General features: G+C 46.4%; 1 protein-coding gene across 9 annotated transcripts in view; it reads right to left on the minus strand.

Annotated features, from left to right (window-relative positions):
• Window positions 1-21,013, minus strand: part of sdk2b (sidekick cell adhesion molecule 2b) — a 352,080-nt gene continuing 331,067 nt past the window's right edge. For 4 of the 9 annotated variants that reach the window (XM_037081071.1, XM_037081070.1, XM_037081076.1 and 1 more), the window contains 11 exons: window positions 20,582-20,697; window positions 19,988-20,174; window positions 19,023-19,160; window positions 18,438-18,647; window positions 18,224-18,349; window positions 16,887-17,051; window positions 16,656-16,796; window positions 14,515-14,674; window positions 8,344-8,473; window positions 2,871-2,927; window positions 1-2,305 (listed from right to left, as the gene is read on the minus strand). In XM_037081071.1, coding sequence (XP_036936966.1) covers window positions 1,883-2,305; window positions 2,871-2,927; window positions 8,344-8,473; window positions 14,515-14,674; window positions 16,656-16,796; window positions 16,887-17,051; window positions 18,224-18,349; window positions 18,438-18,647; window positions 19,023-19,160; window positions 19,988-20,174; window positions 20,582-20,697 — 1,853 coding nt within the window. In that variant the 3' untranslated portion in view covers window positions 1-1,882. The remainder of the gene's footprint in view (window positions 2,306-2,870; window positions 2,928-8,343; window positions 8,474-14,514; window positions 14,675-16,655; window positions 16,797-16,886; window positions 17,052-18,223; window positions 18,350-18,437; window positions 18,648-19,022; window positions 19,161-19,987; window positions 20,175-20,581; window positions 20,698-21,013) is intronic. The other 5 variants (XM_037081072.1, XM_037081069.1, XM_037081075.1 and 2 more) reach the window with 5 other exon arrangements.

Consider the following 21,013-nt stretch of genomic DNA (forward strand, 5'->3'; position numbering starts at 1 on the left):
TAACATTCAAAAATAATTTATTTCAGAAATGTACTGTGATCATATATTCATTCAGATTCTGCATGATAAGCGTTTTGTTGCGTACAATGAAATCACCCCACGGAGAGAGAGAGAGAGAGAGAGAAAGAGAAAAAGTAAAAGTAGATGACATTTTTTATCCTTTTTTCTTTTTTTTTTGGAACTATGGAAACTAGGAACACACCACTGAGTCTTCACTATAGCGTTATGAGTGCGCCTGGCAGGCGGGCCGGACGGTACCGGCCATCTGTGGCGCCACTCCAGGCAGGTTTACAGTTTGCTGCAGGACAATCTCTTTATAACCAGACACACAGTGAATGATCTGTAAAGCTTACGCACGACGAAGTGTCATCACACCTGCACACGCACGCACGCACACACACACATTTGCATTTGGGACAGTACAGTCACACCTGTAATAGTACAGAGTGGTTGATTACACAAAAGGGGAAAGAGGTGAGGCATTTTAATGACATCATCTCTTGGCGCAGGCCCAGCGCTGCCTCGTGATAGTGTTCAGTGACAGAGAAGAAGAGTTACACCAGCCGGGCCGGGAAGAGGAACAAAAAAAAAAAAAAAACCCTCTTTGTTTCTTATCAAAATCACACTGTTTACATTTGTAGCAGAACCAGCAGCTGTGCCCACATGTGAACGTCCCCCGGCTGCCTCAGTTTGACACTCTTAACATCGGATTTTCAAAGCATTTTTCCATAGACATATATTCAGAATGAGACTGATGTGTGCATATGTGAGCCAGCCAAAGGGTGAAAAACAAACCAAAAACAAAAACACGGGTCGTGTGATGCAAATTTACACACAAGCCCACGTCCGTCAGGAGTTAAAAGGAGGCTCTCGTAGTGCGAGGCGAGCCGCTTGCGACGCCACAGTCAAGGGTCACCGTGAGCAGTCTGCTAACAACTGGTGCCAGATATCATAAATAAGTGTTTTTTTTGTTTGTTTGTTTTTTTTCTCTATCAAGGCATCTTCGATCGATCAACACTTTCACTTGAACAGATATACACTCATTTCATTTTATATCTGCAGGATCCTTCAGGCGCAGCGCGGTCGGTGACATCCGACCCGCAGCGGCCAAAAATGTCCTCCGACTCCCCTCGTGCGTTTGTGTGCTTTAGGCCGGAGAGCTGTTTCCATGGAAACACGTGATTGTTTCGCCAAATGTCCGTTTTAAAAAGTCTCCCGGCCAACACATTAGATTTTTGTTCGATTTGGCATGAATTCCACATCTACATCTGTCTTTTATGTCCCTCTTTCCTTTTTTTCTTTTTTTGTTTTTACATCCAGTTCATCCGGTCCAAACACTTTGTCCGTTCACTTCCACAATATGGCTCCCTCATATTGTTATTTCAGTCTCACATCAATGCAGAATCTGCACTGAATTGATTTTGTGTTCTCAGTACATCTACTATATATATATATATGTACGTATATATATATTTATATGTGTTTGTTTTCAAAGATTCTTGTGACCTGTACAGAATCAATTTGAATGTGATCAAAGAAAAGTGACAACAAAAGGTGGAGGAAAATGAAAGTCATGCAAAAAAGTTCAAATAGCAAAAAAAATAAAAGTGAATCGATGAGTATTGTATCAACCGGTGAGAGAAATCAAAGCACACTTCCACACATTAAACAATACAAAGTGCTCCAAACACTCTCAGAGTCTTGTTCCGCACGAATCCAGGCTAAAGACTAAAGACGACGCGTAGAAAATAAAAGCTGATGAAAAGAGAAAAGAAAGGCGTGAATGACGTGATTGAGCCGACTGCTGACGCGTTGCTATGTTCTCCTTCAACACAGGTTGGGTAGATATTTCCACAGAACTTTGATGTCCTTCTCAGAATTTTCACACAAAGGAGGAGAAGCCAGCGATTGGGGCCCTGGAGCCGGGGGCTAGGCTGCTGGGGGGCCTGTAGAGGGTGCTGTGCTGGCTGGGGGGGTTGGAGCTCTGCTGGGAGGGGGTGGGAGTCCGGCTGCCTTTGGGCCTGAACAGGCTGCCCTGACCCTGGGGTTGACCCTGGGCCTGCTGAGGCTGGGGGCTGGGCGAACTGAGCTGTGGTGGCAGTGGAGGTAGAGGAGGCAGCGGCGGCGGGGCGCAGTGCTCCGGGTCGCCCGACTCGGACTCGGTGTAGCTGTAGGCCTGTGCCCGGGATATGCCTTTCTGCTGGCGCCGCCAGGAGTTGTAGTAAGTGGGGTCGCTGATGTAGTGGTTGACGAAAGAGTGGGTCTTCTGTCGGTTGGGGTCGACCTCGTACTCGCTGTCGCTGCCCTGCGAAGCAAAGAAAAATAAAGAGGAGACGTTGATTCATGGAGTCGGCGTGGGACGAGCCTGCAGTGTTTCCATGTGGAGCAGTTAGAGATGCTGAGGCTACAAATGTGAATGAACATGAAGTTATTGAATTATTCTGAGCAAAGTCATCGATTCACAATCAATCCCGTCTAAACGACACACACATGCACACACACACACACACATACATTTACGACACAGCACGAGAACAAATGGACACCATAGATGGTCAAAGCATAATCACGGAAAGATGACTTGTTTACTGAAAGCGTGCATTTGTAAAACGGACCATCAACACAAGATGGCAAAGGTCAATTTATCTTCAGGAACTTAAGAACCAATCAGTCTCTGGGTCAGACTATGTGTCTATGTGTTCAGGGTCTTTGCACCACGCCAACAAGACGAGGGGGGGGTTTGTGTTGTGTAGCACAGTTAAACCTATGATGGGGGTTCTGGGGGAGAAGACTGGATGGGGACTAGCAATAGGAACCAGTCACCTATCAGGCTACAAAACATTCAAAGCAGGCAGCCACAGGAACCTCACCAAATGCAGTGGAAGTGTATGTAGGCCACCTGTCCCATATGAAAACACCAGCGCCTCCTATGGGTGAACAAAACAATGGGTTTTACAGTGCATCACCATAACAGAATGATTCAAATGGCCCAGTTATGACGATGGTAATAGCATAGATATGTTATTCATGTACAGATCCTTTGTGACATTCTGTGTGAATGGTCTGAACAGCTAAAAAAAAAAAAAAGCAACATAGGCCGTGCAGTGCATTTAAAAAAGAAAAACATAGTAAAATATTTGGTTTCAACAGGAAGGAAGTTGTTTTTTTGTCTCCCGTCTTTCAGTGAGTTTAAATTCCAATCAAGCCGCCGTGTGTGAAAGAAATGGCGGCACATTCCCGTCACTGACCCTCCAGCTTGCTGCAGACCGGGCTTTAAACCCAGCTATTGTACTCACGTCAAGCACCATTCCATCGTGTCAAACGAAAGAAAAAAGCAATGTGATCATCGAGCGCTCAGCGGGGATCCGCTCGCGGTCAACTAATTACCACGAAAAAAAGCAAGATGCCAATTGGACCGGCCAGCCTGTGATTAATCACCTGGCCCGCGGTGAACGAGTGCTGAGCGGACTTTGCCAGAACTGTCACCGGGTAATTTCCCAAAGAGCAGTAGGTGCAAAGTAAAAGCAACAAAGAGCTGTCCTTTACAGAGATGGAGCTGATGATTGTAAGAGTTTGAAGGCTCCATCATCTCTCGTATTATCATGCTCCATCTCCTCGGACAGAAACACGGCTGCTGGCACGCCGGCCCAGCTCCGGTGCCGGAGACGGCACGGCGGCACATATGTGATACATATGGCAGCGGGCTCAGATTTCCCTCGTGTGCCTCTTATGCTGAACCCCTACATAAAAGCTTTTCTTCTTTGTAGCTGTCAGCAGAGTTTATAAATGTCCAAACAGACAACGCTTGTGTTGAATTAAATAAGAGAGTTCCCGCTTTTTTTTGGTTCCTAAACAAAGGAAAGTGATCCCCTCCTCCTCCCCCGACTCTTTACTTTCCACAAATGAATCAAAGGCAGACGTTGTGCACAGCGTGGTTTGGCTCGACACTCAGAAGTCGACCACTGATGTGCTCATACTTCTTCTTTTATTATCCTTTATATTCTTGTCCCTCTCAATAAACGAGTGTGCGGGGTGTCACGCCGCCGTTTGTTGTCCGTTATTAATATTGTCGCCCGTTAGCAAACACTTGTGGCCGAACGGCGTTGAAAAGCATTCCAGTCGTGCCGGCGTGTTTAGCAACACAACAACACAATAATAAGATCCATTCACAGTGGACCAACAGGACACACTGAGCCACTTCAAGACGTATTACCTCACTCTGAAAGAATTAACACCGCAGCGAGAGATGAAACGCCGCTCCGGTTGTGTGTGGCGGTGGGAGAGAGGGAGCGCAGACCAAGTGTTGACACTGTGGATTGTGTTCTCAGTCCTTGGCCGCTCCGGCTCGGCCCGGGAAGTGTGCGCAGCAGATGTTCTGACTTTTGAAATGTTCTACATGCAGGAGTACACCGCTCCAATCTGCTCTCCTTTTTTTTAGGTTTGTCGCCAGTCTTTAACAGAGATAACTCAGGGATCCAAATGAGGAACCTACGGCGGAGTTGCTTGACGACTTGCCTCTGGGGCGGCGCGGCCCGTGAAACAGCTCCTTTACTTCCACTCATTACGAGCTAATTACCGGAGCTGAATGCTGTGAGAGAAAGAGACTTAAGGCATGAAATGCAGCGTTGCACCTCAGCCCTCGAGGGGAAACGGCACCTTTATTTATGCGAGGATACATGTAAGACAGACACACGGCGGCCCGCCGCTGACTATTATTAAACATTTCTTCATCATTATGATGTTAAATTAGGCAGAGAGAGAGATTAAGAAATCCATCCTATTAACTGGTGAAACCTCCTGACAGCAGTTTATTTTATCATCAGCATAATAATGATAATTTTTTATCATCAGCGTGATAAAGTTGGTTACAACTGCTAACAATGTAGGGAGACAAACAACGTGGGAGAGGGAGAAACAAAGAAGAACGATCACTGATGTGCATTAAAGGTCGAGACGACTTTTTAACTTCGACCTTTGACCTCAGCCTGGAGGGGTCGAACTGAAAAAGAAACATATGCTGTGCTCTAGATTCAAGAGCAATTTCATTATCATTGTGCAGCTGAAATGGCTGAAGTCACCTTGATGCTACATCATAAAAAATATATATATATGTATATAAATGATTAAACGATAAATAAGAAAGATGAAAAACGAGTGATTTCAGCTGTAGGAGGATCTGAGGAGTCTTCCTGCCGCTCTGCAGTCTGGTGGGACGGCGGTGGATGCTGAGCTGGTCGAACAGGTTGTCTGTCTTTCAGTGTTTCCTTTCAAATGCTTCGTGAATACCTTTGAATTTCACCCTCCTGTGGGTTATATAAGGGCATGAGACTGAAACAATAATCTCCAGGCAGGCACGGCTCCCCCCATCCCCCAACCTAAAACTGATGCATACCCCAATACCACCGAGTGGGTCAGCCTTTTGTCCTCGAGTTATGGATTATTGCAGAGAGGCGGGGGGAGGAGGATGTCTGTGTCACTCTCATTGATGAAGTGAACACAGCAGGGGTCTCCGGAGACAAAGACAATGACAGTGTATGCGAGGCTGGAGGGGGATTAAAAAGTCCGGAGACATTCACAGGAGACGTGTTTTTGTGTGTGTGGAGCGATTTCTGTGTCGGGGAAAAAAAAAAGGAAAAAGATTTGGGTCGAGGCAAACAGGAACTGGAAGATGTGTTTTTTTTGGCCGCATGCTGAAAGCGTGCTGCATCAAAGTCAAGTTGTATTTTGTCATCAAGGCAGGGATAAGTCTCCTCCGAGGATCCAATCCCCTCTCGCCGCTATAATGTACATTGCTTCATCAAAACAACTATAATCGAGGGATTTGGGATTTTCTTGGGCATTAGCGGCGTCCCAGACTGGTGGACTGAGAGTAATGGAAACATGTGCTTTCATTGTGTTTCCGTGCGTCTTTAATTTGTCGCCCGTCTGGAGTTTTGGGGACTTTATGAGTGCTAAATTTCTCCTCGCTCACTATTTCTGCCTCTCTCCACTACCCTCCGTCACGTACAGATGCCTCAAATTATTTTTGATAAAACAAAAAAATGCATTTTGCGGTCAGAAGTTTCCTTTATCCGGGGACATGACATCACAGCGACTTGTTGTCACTAGAGACGATCCAAACATTACGGAGAGCTTTCTCACTTGAGACTCAGCCAAGATGAAACGCAACCGAGAGAGAAAGGGTGGAGAAAGGAAGTGACAGAGGAAGAAAGAAAGAAAGAAAGAAAGAAAGAAAGAGGGCATGTGAGAGAAAGCAAGACGTTTCATACCTCTCCTGAGGAATGCCGCTCTGCAGAGAGCACAATCTGCAATCCATCTCTGACTCAGAGATGAGATCGTCTGACTTCGACTGGTTTCGGTCTTAAATGACACACAAAGGCGGTGCCACAGAGACAACTTTGGGAAAATGAAAAAGTCCATACTCAAAGTCAATAGGGCCCTCCCTGCGGGGGGAGCCGAGCAGCGACGGTGGCCTTGTTTCCTCGCCAAGTCAATGTTAGCTTTCTCCAAATCCTCCTCTTGAGGAGGAGCACAATAGTCAACTTATACCTGCTGGTGCACTCCCCCGGGGATTAAAGAGGACAGACAGCACAATGTCATACTGATAGCTCAGAGTTATCCGCTCAATAAAACTTCAAAGAGCATTCCTGAATTTCTCCGAAAGCACCACTGAGCGCTGATACGGCGGCCTGTCAGGGGCACGACGGAGGAAAACCCTCGGGGGCAACAGGCAGGTCTCTGTGTGCTTCAGCCCATCAAAGCCAACATCAACTCCTCCAACGGGCAGCGTGGCAAGAGGCCGGCGTCGGCGTCTCAGGCCGAGGGAGGGGGGCCGGCTGCTGCATTAGGGGCCATGTTTGACAACACGCAAGTGCGAGCGGTAGATATGTCGGGCAGGTGATGAAATGACGAAATGATTCATTCAAGGGGATGTTATCGTGCTGCGAAAGCTCCTGTCCGTAGTGATTCATTGTCGGGAGATTTTCATTTGATCTGCAAACAGGTCTCGGGTCCCGATAAGGCCAGGTGGGGAGAGAGCTCTGGCTGCGGTACTCACACGAGGGACCTATCTAGCTGAGAGATGTTCCAAGATAATTTGGGAAATGCCTAGAGTAAAAGAATTCCTAGATGAAAGGAAGCACCGAAGGAAGCCTGAAAGCACGGGGAATTCAGGACCACTTCCCCCCCCCGACGCTTTCATCTAGGATCAAAACCAGACTGCAAAACCGCAAGATGGTTCACCCAAACCACAGAGCGCCAGAGCAGGAGGGGACATAAACAAAAACAGAAACAACACACACACACACACACACATATATATATATACATATATACAGATCAGACACAGAGAACCAGTCGGATAAAAAGAACAAGGTGGGATGAAGGAAAACTCGGGACCAAAGTCAGGAAATGAGAGACATGAGGGTGTCAGCGGCATGCAAGACTGATCAATGGAAAGATGGAGAGAGACGGAGAGGAAGTCACAGTTTATCAATTGGACTCGCTCACTGGGCAAAAGCAGTTTGGCTCAGCGCACAGAAAACCCCACGAGTCAGACGTTCTGACGGCTGCGAGGACTTCAGAAATGTGACACAGATTCAGAAATGATGATTGTCAGACTACTTACGATGCTAAAGCTAAAGCTAAAGCTCTACCAGAGAAGCAGAGCCAAGGAGACGATATTCATTGACCCCGTCCTCATTAATCGAACATCCAGCAGGATAGTTTGACAGGCCGCCCGGCTGGAGCAGCAAGATTTCATAAAAATCCAGCACAGATTCAGAGGTTTGATTTCAGACTACTTACAACGCTAATGAGGATCGGCTCAGCCTCAGAAGGAGAGCAGGGTGAGAAGAGTTCATTTAGAAGGAAAGCGTGAGATGCAAAAAGGGGTGCTAAAATACAATCTCGCAAAGAGCATCTGTCCTCGCCGTGTTACATAACGGCGCTGCGGCCGAGAGCAGCGGCCTGGATCGCAGGTGGATGTCGGCAGAGTGACATTCTCCACAGGTCACCGCCCGGCCGAAAAAAACTGCTTTGCCGTCAGCGAGCAGAGTCGTTAATCTCTCATCTCTCCTTGTGCATTATAGCCGTATCGCATGACCCCCCGCAGGCTGAATGCACTCAGGTGAGCGATGGGGTAAAAGGACACCATGAGGACGGCACGAACCGACACAAAACACTGTGCAGCTGACAAAGCCAAAGCTGAATTCCTGAGGAATTCAAGGAGGTGACGGTGTGCACACACAGACGGATACAAACATATAACAGAGACACACTTTATGCAGACAGATCACAGTTCACATACAGAGACCAGACAAGATACGAGACGAGCTACTGCACCTGTGAGTCTGAGATCTCGGAGGGTTTCTCAGTCAGGCTGCTGCTCTCTGCAGGGATCAGGTCGTTGTACTTGGTGCTGACGTCCTCGTCTGAATAGTGAAGACTTCCCGGACTGGGTCTGGGAGGAGATCTGGGGAAAAAAAAGATAAAAACAGAATAATTCTGAATGATCCAGCTGCTCGTTGTCATTACACAAAGAATTTCACTGAACCTTTGATTATTTTAGCATTTCATGATAACTTTTTGAAATCAGCTGGACGTTTAAGTGATTGTTTTTTGTAGTTTGTACCCAATTAATTGCAGGTGATCTGATAGAAATCATGAAGTCAGACAATCAGACAGATTTGAAACAAAAACCCAGATTAGCCAAATTTACACGGAAGAGGACACAAACTGTCCGACACAGTTTGCAGACTGACTTCCTCGTTCAGCTTTGACCTGAACGTTCTCACGGTAAACATCCCCACGCAGTCGTCCGTGGTGGAGATTATTACAGGTATTATCTGGAGCGCTGACCTCCCGACGTTCACCTCTGAAAAAAAGTCCACTCGGGGAAGCTCGGGTCATTTTGTCGGACACGCAGCACCTTCAGTCAGTCTGCTTCATTTGCATTGAGGTCTTTGAATCCATCAGATACTGTCTGTGTAATGGTTCGGGTGCAAACCTACATAAGGACTTAAGTGTCTAATTGTGTATGTATGTATACATTTAATGGATTGTTATTCATTGTTATTCTGTCTGCGAGCCGAGCTGCCCCTCGGGGAGTTTTACTGTAAACACAGCTGACCAGATATTTACACAGAACTGTTCCTGGAGTGTCCTTGTGGCCTCGGACACATTATCTTTAGTTTGAATCTAGTTTGAGGCCACATCCAGACTGACTGTAGATCGATTGATAGATACTTTGATACTCTGTGTGAAAAAAAACGCAGCCCCAGCGTTCACTTGAATGGATCCAGTGCAGCAGAAAGCAGATGTTTGAATCAGAATCTATTGCTGAATGTTGAAGAAATTCTAATTCTGTCTCTTATGACTACTGATTGCTGTGTTTTGACATGTTAGAAGGCTTCAAATTCACAGATCTGTTAGTCAAACTTGACTTGCAGGACTGTATTTCTTCATCTCATGAAGCTAATCGAAGCCTCAGGGGCGCGATGTTGCCAGATCTGAGAAAGTTCCTTCTTTTTATGCATTCAGGAATCATATTGAAACTGTTTCTGATAACAAGCAGATGAAGCCATGCAGTGTCTCTTGACCTCCTTCATTCTGATATCAGACACTTCAGTAAGCGCTTCCTTTCAAGTTCACATGTATCACTGTGTGTGTGTGTGTGTGTGTGTGGGAGTGCAGCCTGATGAGAGTCATGGGACACTCATGAGATAGCTGCCTACAGCCAGTCTCTCCTGGACTGAATAATTCCCCCTGATTCAGTCCTCTCCGTGGGCTGAGGAATGTCAAACCACCGGGGCCCTTGTGACTAAATTATAAACTGAACCCTCGCAGCGCTCGAGGGGTCATCAAATAAACGGCAGCCTTTGGGTTTCTGCTCTGGCAAATGTTATCAGAGCTCTACATGAACGATGCCGCGGATTAGACTGTCAGCGGCGTGCGGCGGCGATCAAATATGACAGTCAGATGTGGGTTTAAAGAGTGTGAGCGATGGGACGGAGCGAGAAAAAGGAGGATCCTTCAGGAGGGGGGGGAGTGAAGCGAGAGCGGGTGGAGGCGCTCTGCTGAGTGAACTGAAGGAGCTGAAAGGGAGGAAGGAATGAGGAGAAACGAGGGCAGAGAGAGATGAAATACTGGGAAAAACATTTCCTAAAATGGTGTGCGCTCCAGTCAGGGCTTCTTTAAGTAAATAAAAAAAAAAAAAGCTCTCGGTGCCGAAGCTCCTCCGTATTTTCCACTGTCCCCCGGTCCTGCTGAACAAACACCCATCTGTTTCTGCTGATTGGTGCTGGTTTGGCTGAGAATACTGGGACATACTGACTCCTGTTGACTTTCCAGAACACAGTGTCGGCCGCCAGCGGATCTGCTGCTGCAGCGGTGAGCACACACACACACACACACACACACACGTCAAAAAAATCTTAAAAACCACAGTCGCGTTTTTCCAAATAAATATATTTTGAAAGCATTTCAAAAATGTTGTGGGTGCGATCCAGCAGTTCTCACAGGAGGGGTGGTGTTCCAGAAAAAAAAAAAGAAAAAAAAGAAAGAAACTCCGCAGGGAAATCACACAACGAGCTGTGATTTAATTACGCTTCGATGAGTTTATATTAAACAAGATTAATTCACTTAACTTGAGTGGAGGATTGAGACGTGTACAACGGAGAGCTGCTTATATTATCCACAGGGTTTTTCTAATCTGTGTGGCAGCGTTGTGTTGTGGATGTTCAGCACTTTCATAAACTGCTCACTACTTTCTGATAATGATTTGTGGATCGAAGGATGGACGGCTGTGATGAGAGCTGCACGTCACATTAAACAGATTTGATTCGTATGTGATCGCAGAGTTATGAATGCAACAACAGTATTAAACACATCAGAGCTGCATTAAATATTCATAATAATTTTAAAAAGCACTTAACGGATTGCAGAAAGTATTTAATTTACAATGATGTGATGTAAACTGACGTAACTGCAGTGAGAAAGAACAAATGTTGGCAGAGAAACAGAAGGAAAAGGAGAATATTATCTTATTTTGTGTAACAGTGTGATGGATTTTTATCAAATCACGTTTTAGAAAACTCCAGAGCAGATTAAAAAACATCACTTATGAATTTCTCAGTGATATTGACTGTTTTGGAACGAGCTGAACCGCGTGAGCCGAGATCAATGTGTTACATGCAGAGAGGGATATGAACATTAAAGGACAAGTTCAACCAAAAAATGAAAATAATAATCATAATCTACTCAACGTCTCACACTGAAGCGAAACCAGGGGAAGCCTCGCAGTTCACAGAACATTTCTGGAGCTTCAAGGTAACACAGCATCGTAACATTCTCCTTTTCTTGCTCTACCTCATTAGTAATTTTTGCATTGTGATTATATTTTGCTCTATTTGACCTACAGCTGTTCAAACATGATGCATTCTGCTTCATTGTTCTTGAGTCATTTTCTATCTTTCGACTGATTCATTGATAAATCGTTAAACCCGTTTGCACTCTGAGCTCGCGGGCGCCGGGTCAGCTTTGTAGTAAGATAAAAAAAAATAATTCATAACGAGGCAGCTCTGACTTGCATTATCCAATATCCCCTCCGATAATTCGATATCCAACAACGCTTTACATAAATGTAAATGTGACTCGACTTCTCTCAATAACAGGCCGAGGATCAGCTCCCCCAGAGAAATGTTTTTTTTTTTTCTCAGATGCGGGGAACTTTGCAGCGGAGTCTCGATCGGAGCTCCGGATTTTCTATCTGCACTGTTATTCCCAGAGGACTCTCCGGCGTAACCTTTACCAACTTGCATTCCTCAGCAGTGCTCGCAGAAGAGCCCCCCGTTATAGCGGAGCAAGACAAAAGAGCCGAGGCCGGAGTGAAGAAATGCTACTGCGAGGAGCCCGCTGGGACATTATGATAAACTGCCTGTTTAAAAACACTGAGAAGCTCGGCCCACTTTCACCTCTTCTCCTTGACTCTCATACACTGTCGAGTGAGGCGTAAATTATTTATCAGCTCCCTCGCTCTGATAGAGAAGGGTCCACTTAATCGTCTCGCAGCTAAACTCAGTCGGTACTACATCGAGGGAAGAAATGAGTACCGGGGGGGCGGAATCAAATCTGCCCCCAGTCTTTGCTCATTATCAGGATCTCCTCCCGCTACAATCGCCTGTGGGGACTCATTAACATGTCTGAAGTGTTCGAGAGCTTTGTCACTCAAGAGTGTTTAAAACCATGTTAATCTACACTGAATTACTTCACCAGGACCTCCTCCAACCCCAAACCAGCGTGTCAAAGGAGGTTTCAAACTACAGAAAGAGGCTGATACAAAGCCACACAGGAGCGACGCTGTTAATCCTCCCCTCTTCACCGTGGCAGCGCTGAAACCACGATTTTCTGGATGTTGAACCTCATCATCTGAAACACGTTTGGGGTTTTGAGGTTTACATGCCGTGGAAACTGACAATTCAAGTATAGTTAATCAGATGTTTCGTTTTTTCTTTTTTTTTTCTTTTTTCCCAGAGCTGATGATGGAAGGAGTGAAGAAGGAAAAGAAGTACCAGTCGGACACTGATTGGGCGCTGACATGGAGGCCACTGACTCAAGTCTCTCTGTTGAATTCACTCCCACTGAAATGTTTAAGAGTTGCTTGAAAGAAAAGAAGGTGAGTATCAACGTGTCCACCCGGGGGAGAAGTTCCCATCACAACTGATCGGAGTCGATGAAAACCTGCAAGAGCAAAATCATCTGACCCGGGAGTGAATGCAGAGTGTTTCCTTTCACACTGAAGACAAAAGACAGATTTTAGGGGGTGTAACCGTCAAGCAGATTTTGCTTGTTGGTCGTTCGGGTTGTTTACTGATTTGTCAGCAGGATGGTACAAAAACTACCACACAGATTTCCACGAAACCTGGATTATTAGGGACGCATCTCAGTCCAGAACAGACCCCATTAACTTTTGGTGTGGATCCAGATGCCAGATATGATGTTTTTCAACATGTTTTGTTCATTTCTCAGGGAATAATGCATGGATCTCTAGGTGGCCAGGCACAAAAGAGGACTTTTAGGCCTTGGCGGAGGTATGCACTCTACTATAGATTGGAAAAATGTGTTGACATCTCCCTTTAAATGCATTAACTTGGTTTGGAAAAACGCAAAAACCATCTCAAGTGAGGACATTTACTAAATTGAGGAAGTTTTTCGGATTTGAAACTTCAAAATGTGCACAAAACACAAATAGATGGAAACACAGATATTGTTAAAAGCTTCTCAGCATTAAGTTTAACCTCCTTGTTTGCTAAAAAGGCATATTGACAGTTTAAGTAGCCACAGATTAAGTTGTCCGTCACCAAAAGTGAGCTGCATTGACTTCCCCGTGAAGCTGATTGAATTTACCATCACGCGTATCTGCCCCAGTCGTTAAACTCTGGACAAACAGAGAAAATCTCCATCTGAAAATCACCCGTAACTGGCATCCGGCTGCCCGACGCCACCTCCGAATTAGAGCGAACACAGTGGGATTACGAACATGTTTGATTTCTGATCCCGCTACCAGACCGAGGACTTCATCCCGTCTTTGGTATTCTGAGCCCGGAGATCAAGATGTGGCATTAATCTCTAATCGGAGGCTCAGGTGTTGGGATTCGGGCTTCTCTGCTCTGGGCCGAGTTCAAAGACGGCTGATTCTGAGAGTGCATCTGTGCATTCTTCCACTCACGGTCTCCAACCCCCCTCCACCTTTGAGCAGGAGACATAATAGGAAGCTGCCTGGAAGCGCCTCAAAGACCCGGACCTGCTTTGATCTGTCCTCGAGGCCACGCTCACATGCACACATACAAATGCACGAAAAACTCCCGTATCACACATTCTCATACACGAAACAATGCACCTTCCTCACCATATGGCCGTGCAGACTGCACACACGGAGGAGGCTAATTCCTCTCCGAGTGCACCTGTCTCCTTCAGAATGCTATAATATCCTCACTGAATAACAGTCGCCGCTGACAAACTGCCATAAAAACCTTTCAACTATGCTCGACATGACTGCAGCTGCCTCTTAATCCGCCTCTCGCAGGTACTAATGATCTAATGCAAAGTATACAGTCGGATCCGGAGTCGGACTTCTAACTCCCTGAAGTGTTCTTAGCGCAGGTGTCAGTCAGAGTGATTGGCTTTAAACAAGGTCACAATCTCAGCACGCCGCACGTCTCCGAGCCAGAACTCGCTGAAATACAGAAGCTCATTAGAAGAGAAACCAGCAAGTCAGTTCATGTGAAGCTTTTTTTTTTTTTCTAATATGGCAGAAATGGTGCGTTTCAGTCCAAGTCGTCAGGAGGAGAGTGTTTCAGGCATGAGGCTATGTTTCCACACATAACCCAATTATTTTACCATATGCTGATTTCAATTTATGACTTTAAAATAAGCTCCTAGTTTGGAAAAAAAATAAATAAATCATCTACGCTTTTAATATTCTGAGGTTAAAAGCTGTCGGAGTGGAACACTGACCTGGTGTAGACGCCATTCTTCCGGCAGAAAGAGTTTTTCACAGACAGCCGGCGGTTGTTGAGCTCCAGGGCGGGGAAGCGGCCCTCGTCCAGGCTCACCATGTCGCCGTGGGTCAGGGCGTTGCAGTTGGAGTTGTTACCTGGACACACGTACAGAGACACTGTGTTACCACAGGCCAGACGGACAGCGCGGTTAGTGTCGGATGGAACCAATCAGTGACTCGATCAGCGAGAGAGTGAGTGAACACAATGAGGACGTAAAGACCAACACTCCCAGTCCAAACTGTTAGCAGCGAGGCTAACTAAGCTAACTAGTCTCACCTTTAAATTCAGAGGGTGAACATGGGTTAATTATACTAAATCAGCAGCTTTCGACTTTAAAGTAAATCAAGACCAGTTGAAGTCTCAAGTTCTCAGGTTTGTGAAGTGATATAGATCGATACCACAGAACTGAAGCCAGCAATTAGTTAGCTTAGCTTAGCATTAAGACTTGAAACAGGGGGAACAGTCAGCCTGGAGTGTTTATTATATAAGTTTTACACCAAAATTATGTGTATATGCAGGTTTCTTCCTCAGAAATTTGGTTAAATCTTTAAAAAAAAAAAATGTAATCTACTCCTTCACCTTTTCCAGTAAACAAGTTTGTGTTAAAGTTTTCTTTCTGGTGTGTCACATTCGATGTCATGCACCGGAAGACAAGGACGCAGGAGTCCAGACACCTGCCAGCTTACTCAACATCAATTCACATCACAGAATTTGCTCCATAAAAAGGGGCCGAATATGAACGTGTATACCCAGGTTCCGTGTTTGTATCGCCGCCGATCGGAGCTGAAGTCTATAAATATTTGTTGACTACTGCAGAGTCACTGGACCTGGGACTGAATACAAATCGACAACCCGTCCCACTGAAGACAGAAGGCAGATGTTAGAGGGTGTTAGAGGGCTTTTTTTCCCCTCCTCTGTGAAAGAGGATTTGGAGAGTTTTAGAGGTTCTTGCAGGCAGATTTTGTTTCCAAGTGTTTTGCAGCTAACAGCCTGCTAACTGTGGAATTACACTGAACTGATCTTCTTGGCTAACTCTACGAACTGCTCCTTTAAGTCTGACTCAATTCCAAATCTCAAGCATCATGTCTGCACCTTTGTTTCTCACAACCTCCGTCTACATAAAAACATGCACCGACAAAGAAGTGAACCTTCAGTTCACGAGTAGAAGTGAAACGTTTGCGAGCTCAGAGACACGTATGTACAAAATACCTCAGTATATGATAAATGAGGTGCCTCTGTGTGTAAACACTGTCCGTGGATCACACATGACTAGGCAATAACACAACTATTTAGCTTCCCCCGAACTCCAGCTTGTCCCTCATGATTAATCAAACAGCCGACACTGTAAACTGAGAGTGACAGCCTCGCCGGTGCCGCTCTATGGTAGATTAATGATCGGAGGCGCTGCTGCTCGGCCGAGTTACAGGTTAAAAACACTTTAAGTCAACCTAAGACTTATGGGGGAACCGCAGCGAGGGCCGGGACCTCCACGGTTGCTCCGGGGCTACTTGAGGTCAATTGGTGGTTACGCAAACACACAGAAGAAGAGAAAAAATCCGCTGGGTAGGTCCAGTGGCCGGGGCCAGATTCCTAGAGGGGGATACGGAGGCTTTGAGAGCGTCTTTGTGTTGGAGTGAGAAGGAGCCTCTTGTTTTTCCTCTGTCAGTCAGAGAGATGGGCAGTGACCCGCAGGGACCCCCCTCCCCTCCCCTGCCTGGCAGCTAAACAGCCATGGCAGAAGTGCTGAGCTGAGGGAAATACCCGCTGATGTCAGGGCTGCAATGAATGAACAAGTATGCCCCCTACTCCTGCTTCCCCCTGCCTCTCTGCCTTTTTTGTTTCCCCCCGCTACTCAGTCAATTATACGATTCATTCAAAATCGGAATTCACCGCTCTCTCAGAGAAGTTAACTCCAAGTTCACCGCTCGGTATTTGAAACACCACAAGTCATTAAATCCTCCTCGTGAAGTGTTACTGTTCTATAAGAAAGAGTCAAGTCATCAGATTCTTTACCCTCCGTGCCACCGGAGGGGGGTACAGAGTACACGGCTTCTATAATAAGTGCCCCATTAAACTGGGCAGCTGGTGTGCACTCACCTGATTCTGACTTCTTGGCGTACTTCTTGCTCTGTCCTCTGATGATGAGGATGAAAACCAGCAGCAGGATGAAGATGAGCCCGACCAGCGCCACCACGACCAGGAACCACCACTCCTCGTAGAACGGCGCCACTTTTTGGGCTGGATGAAAAAACAGAAAAATTGAAAATTCATGGATGTTAAAAAATACATTTTCTGCGACGGCTGAACAACAAACACACGAAAGCTCACCAGAGATAGACGGAGAATTCGGACTCGGGGTGCCGTAGCCGTAGTCGTTCACGCCGATTACCCTGAAGTCGTAGCTGACCCCTTGCTTCAGGATATCCATGTTGAACGTGTGTGATGTCACTTCCTTGGGGATGTCCTTGATTAGGATATCCCACAATCCCTCATCTGTAATCAAAGTTTAAGTTGTAATTTTCTGGAGCGTTGGGGGGCATCAGGACGACCTTGTTAATCACTCAAACAATGCAGATACATCTTTGGAAACAGGTCGTTTGTTTGTTTGCATGATATAAAGGCCTCGCTCTGGCTGGCAGCTCTCAGGGTAATTCATAATTCCTACAAATATTACACAATCCATCAGCTTCACTGCCGCCGTTTAAATTTACAGCAACTAAATCTACGTCGTAAATTGCGGCATGGCCGTATTTCAAAATGAAGCAATATTATATGGCTCGCTGTTCGCATTGAGAAAAGCCAGCCAGAGACCGTTTATTACATACAGCGCTGCTTGTAAACATCAATGCAAAGTTTGACTCTTCTAACGGGGTCGACACACGTTGAACAAGCCTCCGGGTTCATGTCATGTTTCTGAACGTTTTTGCAAAAAGTTACAGAAGCTGATGTAACTTGAGTCAAAGACACTCGTCCTGTTATATGATCCTGCTGAGAGTTATGGCTCGCAGCATATGGATAAGAGAAAAGGGAGGAGGGGAGATTTGTGAGGTTGTGTTGAGTTTCTATATCACCAACCTGGACGTCATAACAACACCAACACTGGACCAGAATATTCCACAAATAAGAAGCAATAGCTCCCGAGGAAGGACAGAAACACGGTGGTATGAAAATACAACTGGTCTCCAACTATTTTGTAGGAGATCTAAAAAGATTTTGCTTGTTGGAGAGGCATATTCTGATGTTTACATGTCTTAAAATGCCCCTAACATAGAGACTCATCTCAGTCCGTCTTTAAAGGTTGTCGAGGGAACCGATCTTGCAAAACTAGTGGAATATCTGTGTGCAGGTGGGGTCAGCACCACTAATCATCCAAATCCAGCACTCAGCGCCTCACTCAGTTGTTTCACCCACATGCCTCCCTGTGAGTCACCTCCCATCCATCACCACCTCAACCCTGCCCGGGCCTGTCAATCACACCTGCAACCTGATTCCAACTGTCTCAACTGCAGCGCCGCGATCAATAACCCATTAAAATACCAGTGACACAGACACCGGGGCGGCAGATGTTGACACTTTACACCACTTTCCTTTAGCAAACTATCGAGGGAGCTAACATAAGGCGAGCGTTACGACTGAGATCATCTGGACGGGTCTGATGCACACACCTGACGGTCTGGCCTCGATCACGTAGCGTGTGATGGGAGCGCGCCCCGGGTCCCCGCTGGTCCAGTGGATGGTCAGCGCCGACCCGTAGCGCGTGATAAAGGGCTCTCCGGGGGGTCCAGGGGCTCCTGAGGGAGGAAAACAATAAAGTATTGAAACAAAGAAATCAAAGTGAAGATTTAAACATTTTTCATAAACACACATCGTGGCCGTTACCATCTCCGGGGCCGGTGGTGATGTTGGCCTCCACCTCGGGCCCGTAGATGAAGGTCTTGGCCCGGATGCGGAAGTTGTAGGTGACGCCCTCGGCCAGGTCTTTGAGCTTCAGCCAGAGGGGGCCGCTCCCCTTCACATCCACCGTCACTGTCTTACTGACGCCTGGGGGGGAGGGGGAGTGAAGACAGTCGGGACAGGCCACTGAGGACTCTAGACAAACAAACCACATTTAGAGCAGGTCTTACACAGGCCAGGCAGTGAGGGCGCACACTCCACACACACTCCACACACACACGCAGTCATGGAATTAGTAGAGGGAAATATGTTTAACATCTTGGTACTGAAGATGTGTAAAAGCTTGACAAGCTGTCACAGTCAGGGTGATGGTGTTAGCAGATAGCTCAGGAAAAATGCACACCACAAGATAAAATGAATCTGAAACAAAAGTCAGATTCTTTACACGTGTTTCAGTCGGTTATCCTAACAGATCTTGTCGGGTGCATGAAGCTTTTTTTTTAGTGAAGCCAGCAGCCGTTTTCTTTCAGCAGAGAAGAAAAATGTAACAAGTGAGAATGAGAGCTTTACCATCCACCGGTGTGCAGGGCTCATAGACCAGACGGAAGCCTTCAATTATGCCGTTAGGGAAGGTGGGCTCGCCCCAGGACACGTTGACGGAGGTGGTGGTCAGCTCGCTGAAGTGGATGAAGCTGGGAGCACTGGGAGCTGGAGCGAAACAGAGGTCAGAGGTCAACAGACGGATGGCAAATTGTCAATTGTCTGAGGTTTTCCACTGATAAATGTGTGCAGAGTTTGTGTGGGAGGACAAACTAACCCTTTATATAAAATATATAATCATCATCATTAATAAATAGGGGCCATGGCGACCCAAAATGCACCAAAATGTAAATGTGATTTCCTCTTTTACACGTGGGGGTTTGAGAAGGAAAGAAAGAAATTGAGAGAGAGAGGGACAGAAACAAACAAACAAACTAAGAGAGAAAGAAAGAAAGACAGAGCGAGGCACGGTGTGTAGACGTAGCGCGCCTCGTTCGGAGCGTTTCCATACCGTCTACTTCTCAGACAAAACAGGAGATTCAGCAAATGAGTTTGGAGCGGGTTTGCTGATTAGGAACTTATGCTCAGTGTGTGGTTCCGCTAACATCGTTTGGCATGCTGACAGCAACGATTAGCATCATCCTCGCAACAAATTCTTTCCTCATGGGTGACTCATCCACTTTGAGGGAAAAACTCTGAGGCTTTTTCTCCAAACTCACATCAGCACCACCACCACCACCACTGGCGCATAAACATGACAAATGAACAAACACGGCTGCGCGGGCTCTCATCTATCTGCTTTAGTCATGTCTTCCTGTTAACTCGTTTGTCTTCAGCTTGTCTTCTTTTCCTCAGCGCCTCTCCATCATGTGTTCATTACGCGCAGAAATATTTGTTTTACGATATTGCTTGATTGCAGCAGTCCCTGACTGTCGCACTCAGTCACGGCGGGTGAAGAATTAGCATATTTATTGGTGTCTGGCGGCGAGGCGTACCTGCTTGCTGAGTGCGTCCCCTCGTCGGCGCGCTGCGGGGTCCGTCCCCGGCCGCGTTGAAGGGCGCCACGCTAATCATGTAGGTGGTGTAACCGGTCAGGTTCTTCAGCTTCACCCCTCCCTCGGGCATGAACAGAGTCCGCAGCCGCTCCGTCTCGTTCTTTCGCTGGAACTCCCAAAAGTAAACCTGCGTGGAATGAGAGAGGCAATAAATAGATATTAATGTTCTTCCACAGACGCCCGTTTAGGGAATAGAGCTACCTCTGCTTCGATAAAACTCAGTCCTATTTCGAGATCCCTTAAGGGAAGGCGCTTTCATTTTATTCCCTGTAAATGTTTTCTTAAGCAGCAGAGTGAACCTTTCACTGAGAGCCCCTCTGGAAAACAGCGCTCGGCTGAAAGTGTAAAAATGTGCCTTTAATGGTGATTAACCGCAAATGGATGTAGTCGCTTGTAAACAACAAGAACATCTAAATGCTTGTATTGTAAGATGAAAACAGAGGAGAATGTTGTCTTATTAAGGAGGGGACTGATAATTATGCCGCTCCTGTCTCCATGTGTTGGCACTCAGCAGGGTTTGCTGGAGACTCTGACCTTGTAGCCCTGGATGTCTCCGTTCTGTGCGTCCACCGGTGGAGGGTCCCACGTCACGTCCAGCTGGGTGGCTGTCGCAGACTGAATGGCCACATTCTGAGGCGGCGCTGTCGGCACTGTTGGGAGGCCATCACACACATGATCCACACATTAAAACACATTTTTATGCATTTTAAGTGGCGGGTTGAGCTTCTGGTGTCAGTAAAAATACTGACATCAGAGCTGCAGCCTTTTAGTAGATCAGTCGATGAGACAATCAGTCGCTTGGCACAAAATTACCTCAATCAATTCATTGTCTGAGTAATTTTTAAAGCTTCTCAAATGCGAAGATCTGCTGCTTTTCTCTGTCATTTATCAGTGAATGAAAAGTCTTTGTGAAAAAAAAAAGCAATTTGAAGACGTCGATCTGAGCTCTCGGAAAGTTGTGACATT

The sequence above is a fragment of the Acanthopagrus latus genome, chromosome 20 (assembly GCF_904848185.1).
Source record: "Acanthopagrus latus isolate v.2019 chromosome 20, fAcaLat1.1, whole genome shotgun sequence".
Taxonomy (NCBI): Eukaryota; Metazoa; Chordata; class Actinopteri; order Spariformes; family Sparidae; genus Acanthopagrus; species Acanthopagrus latus.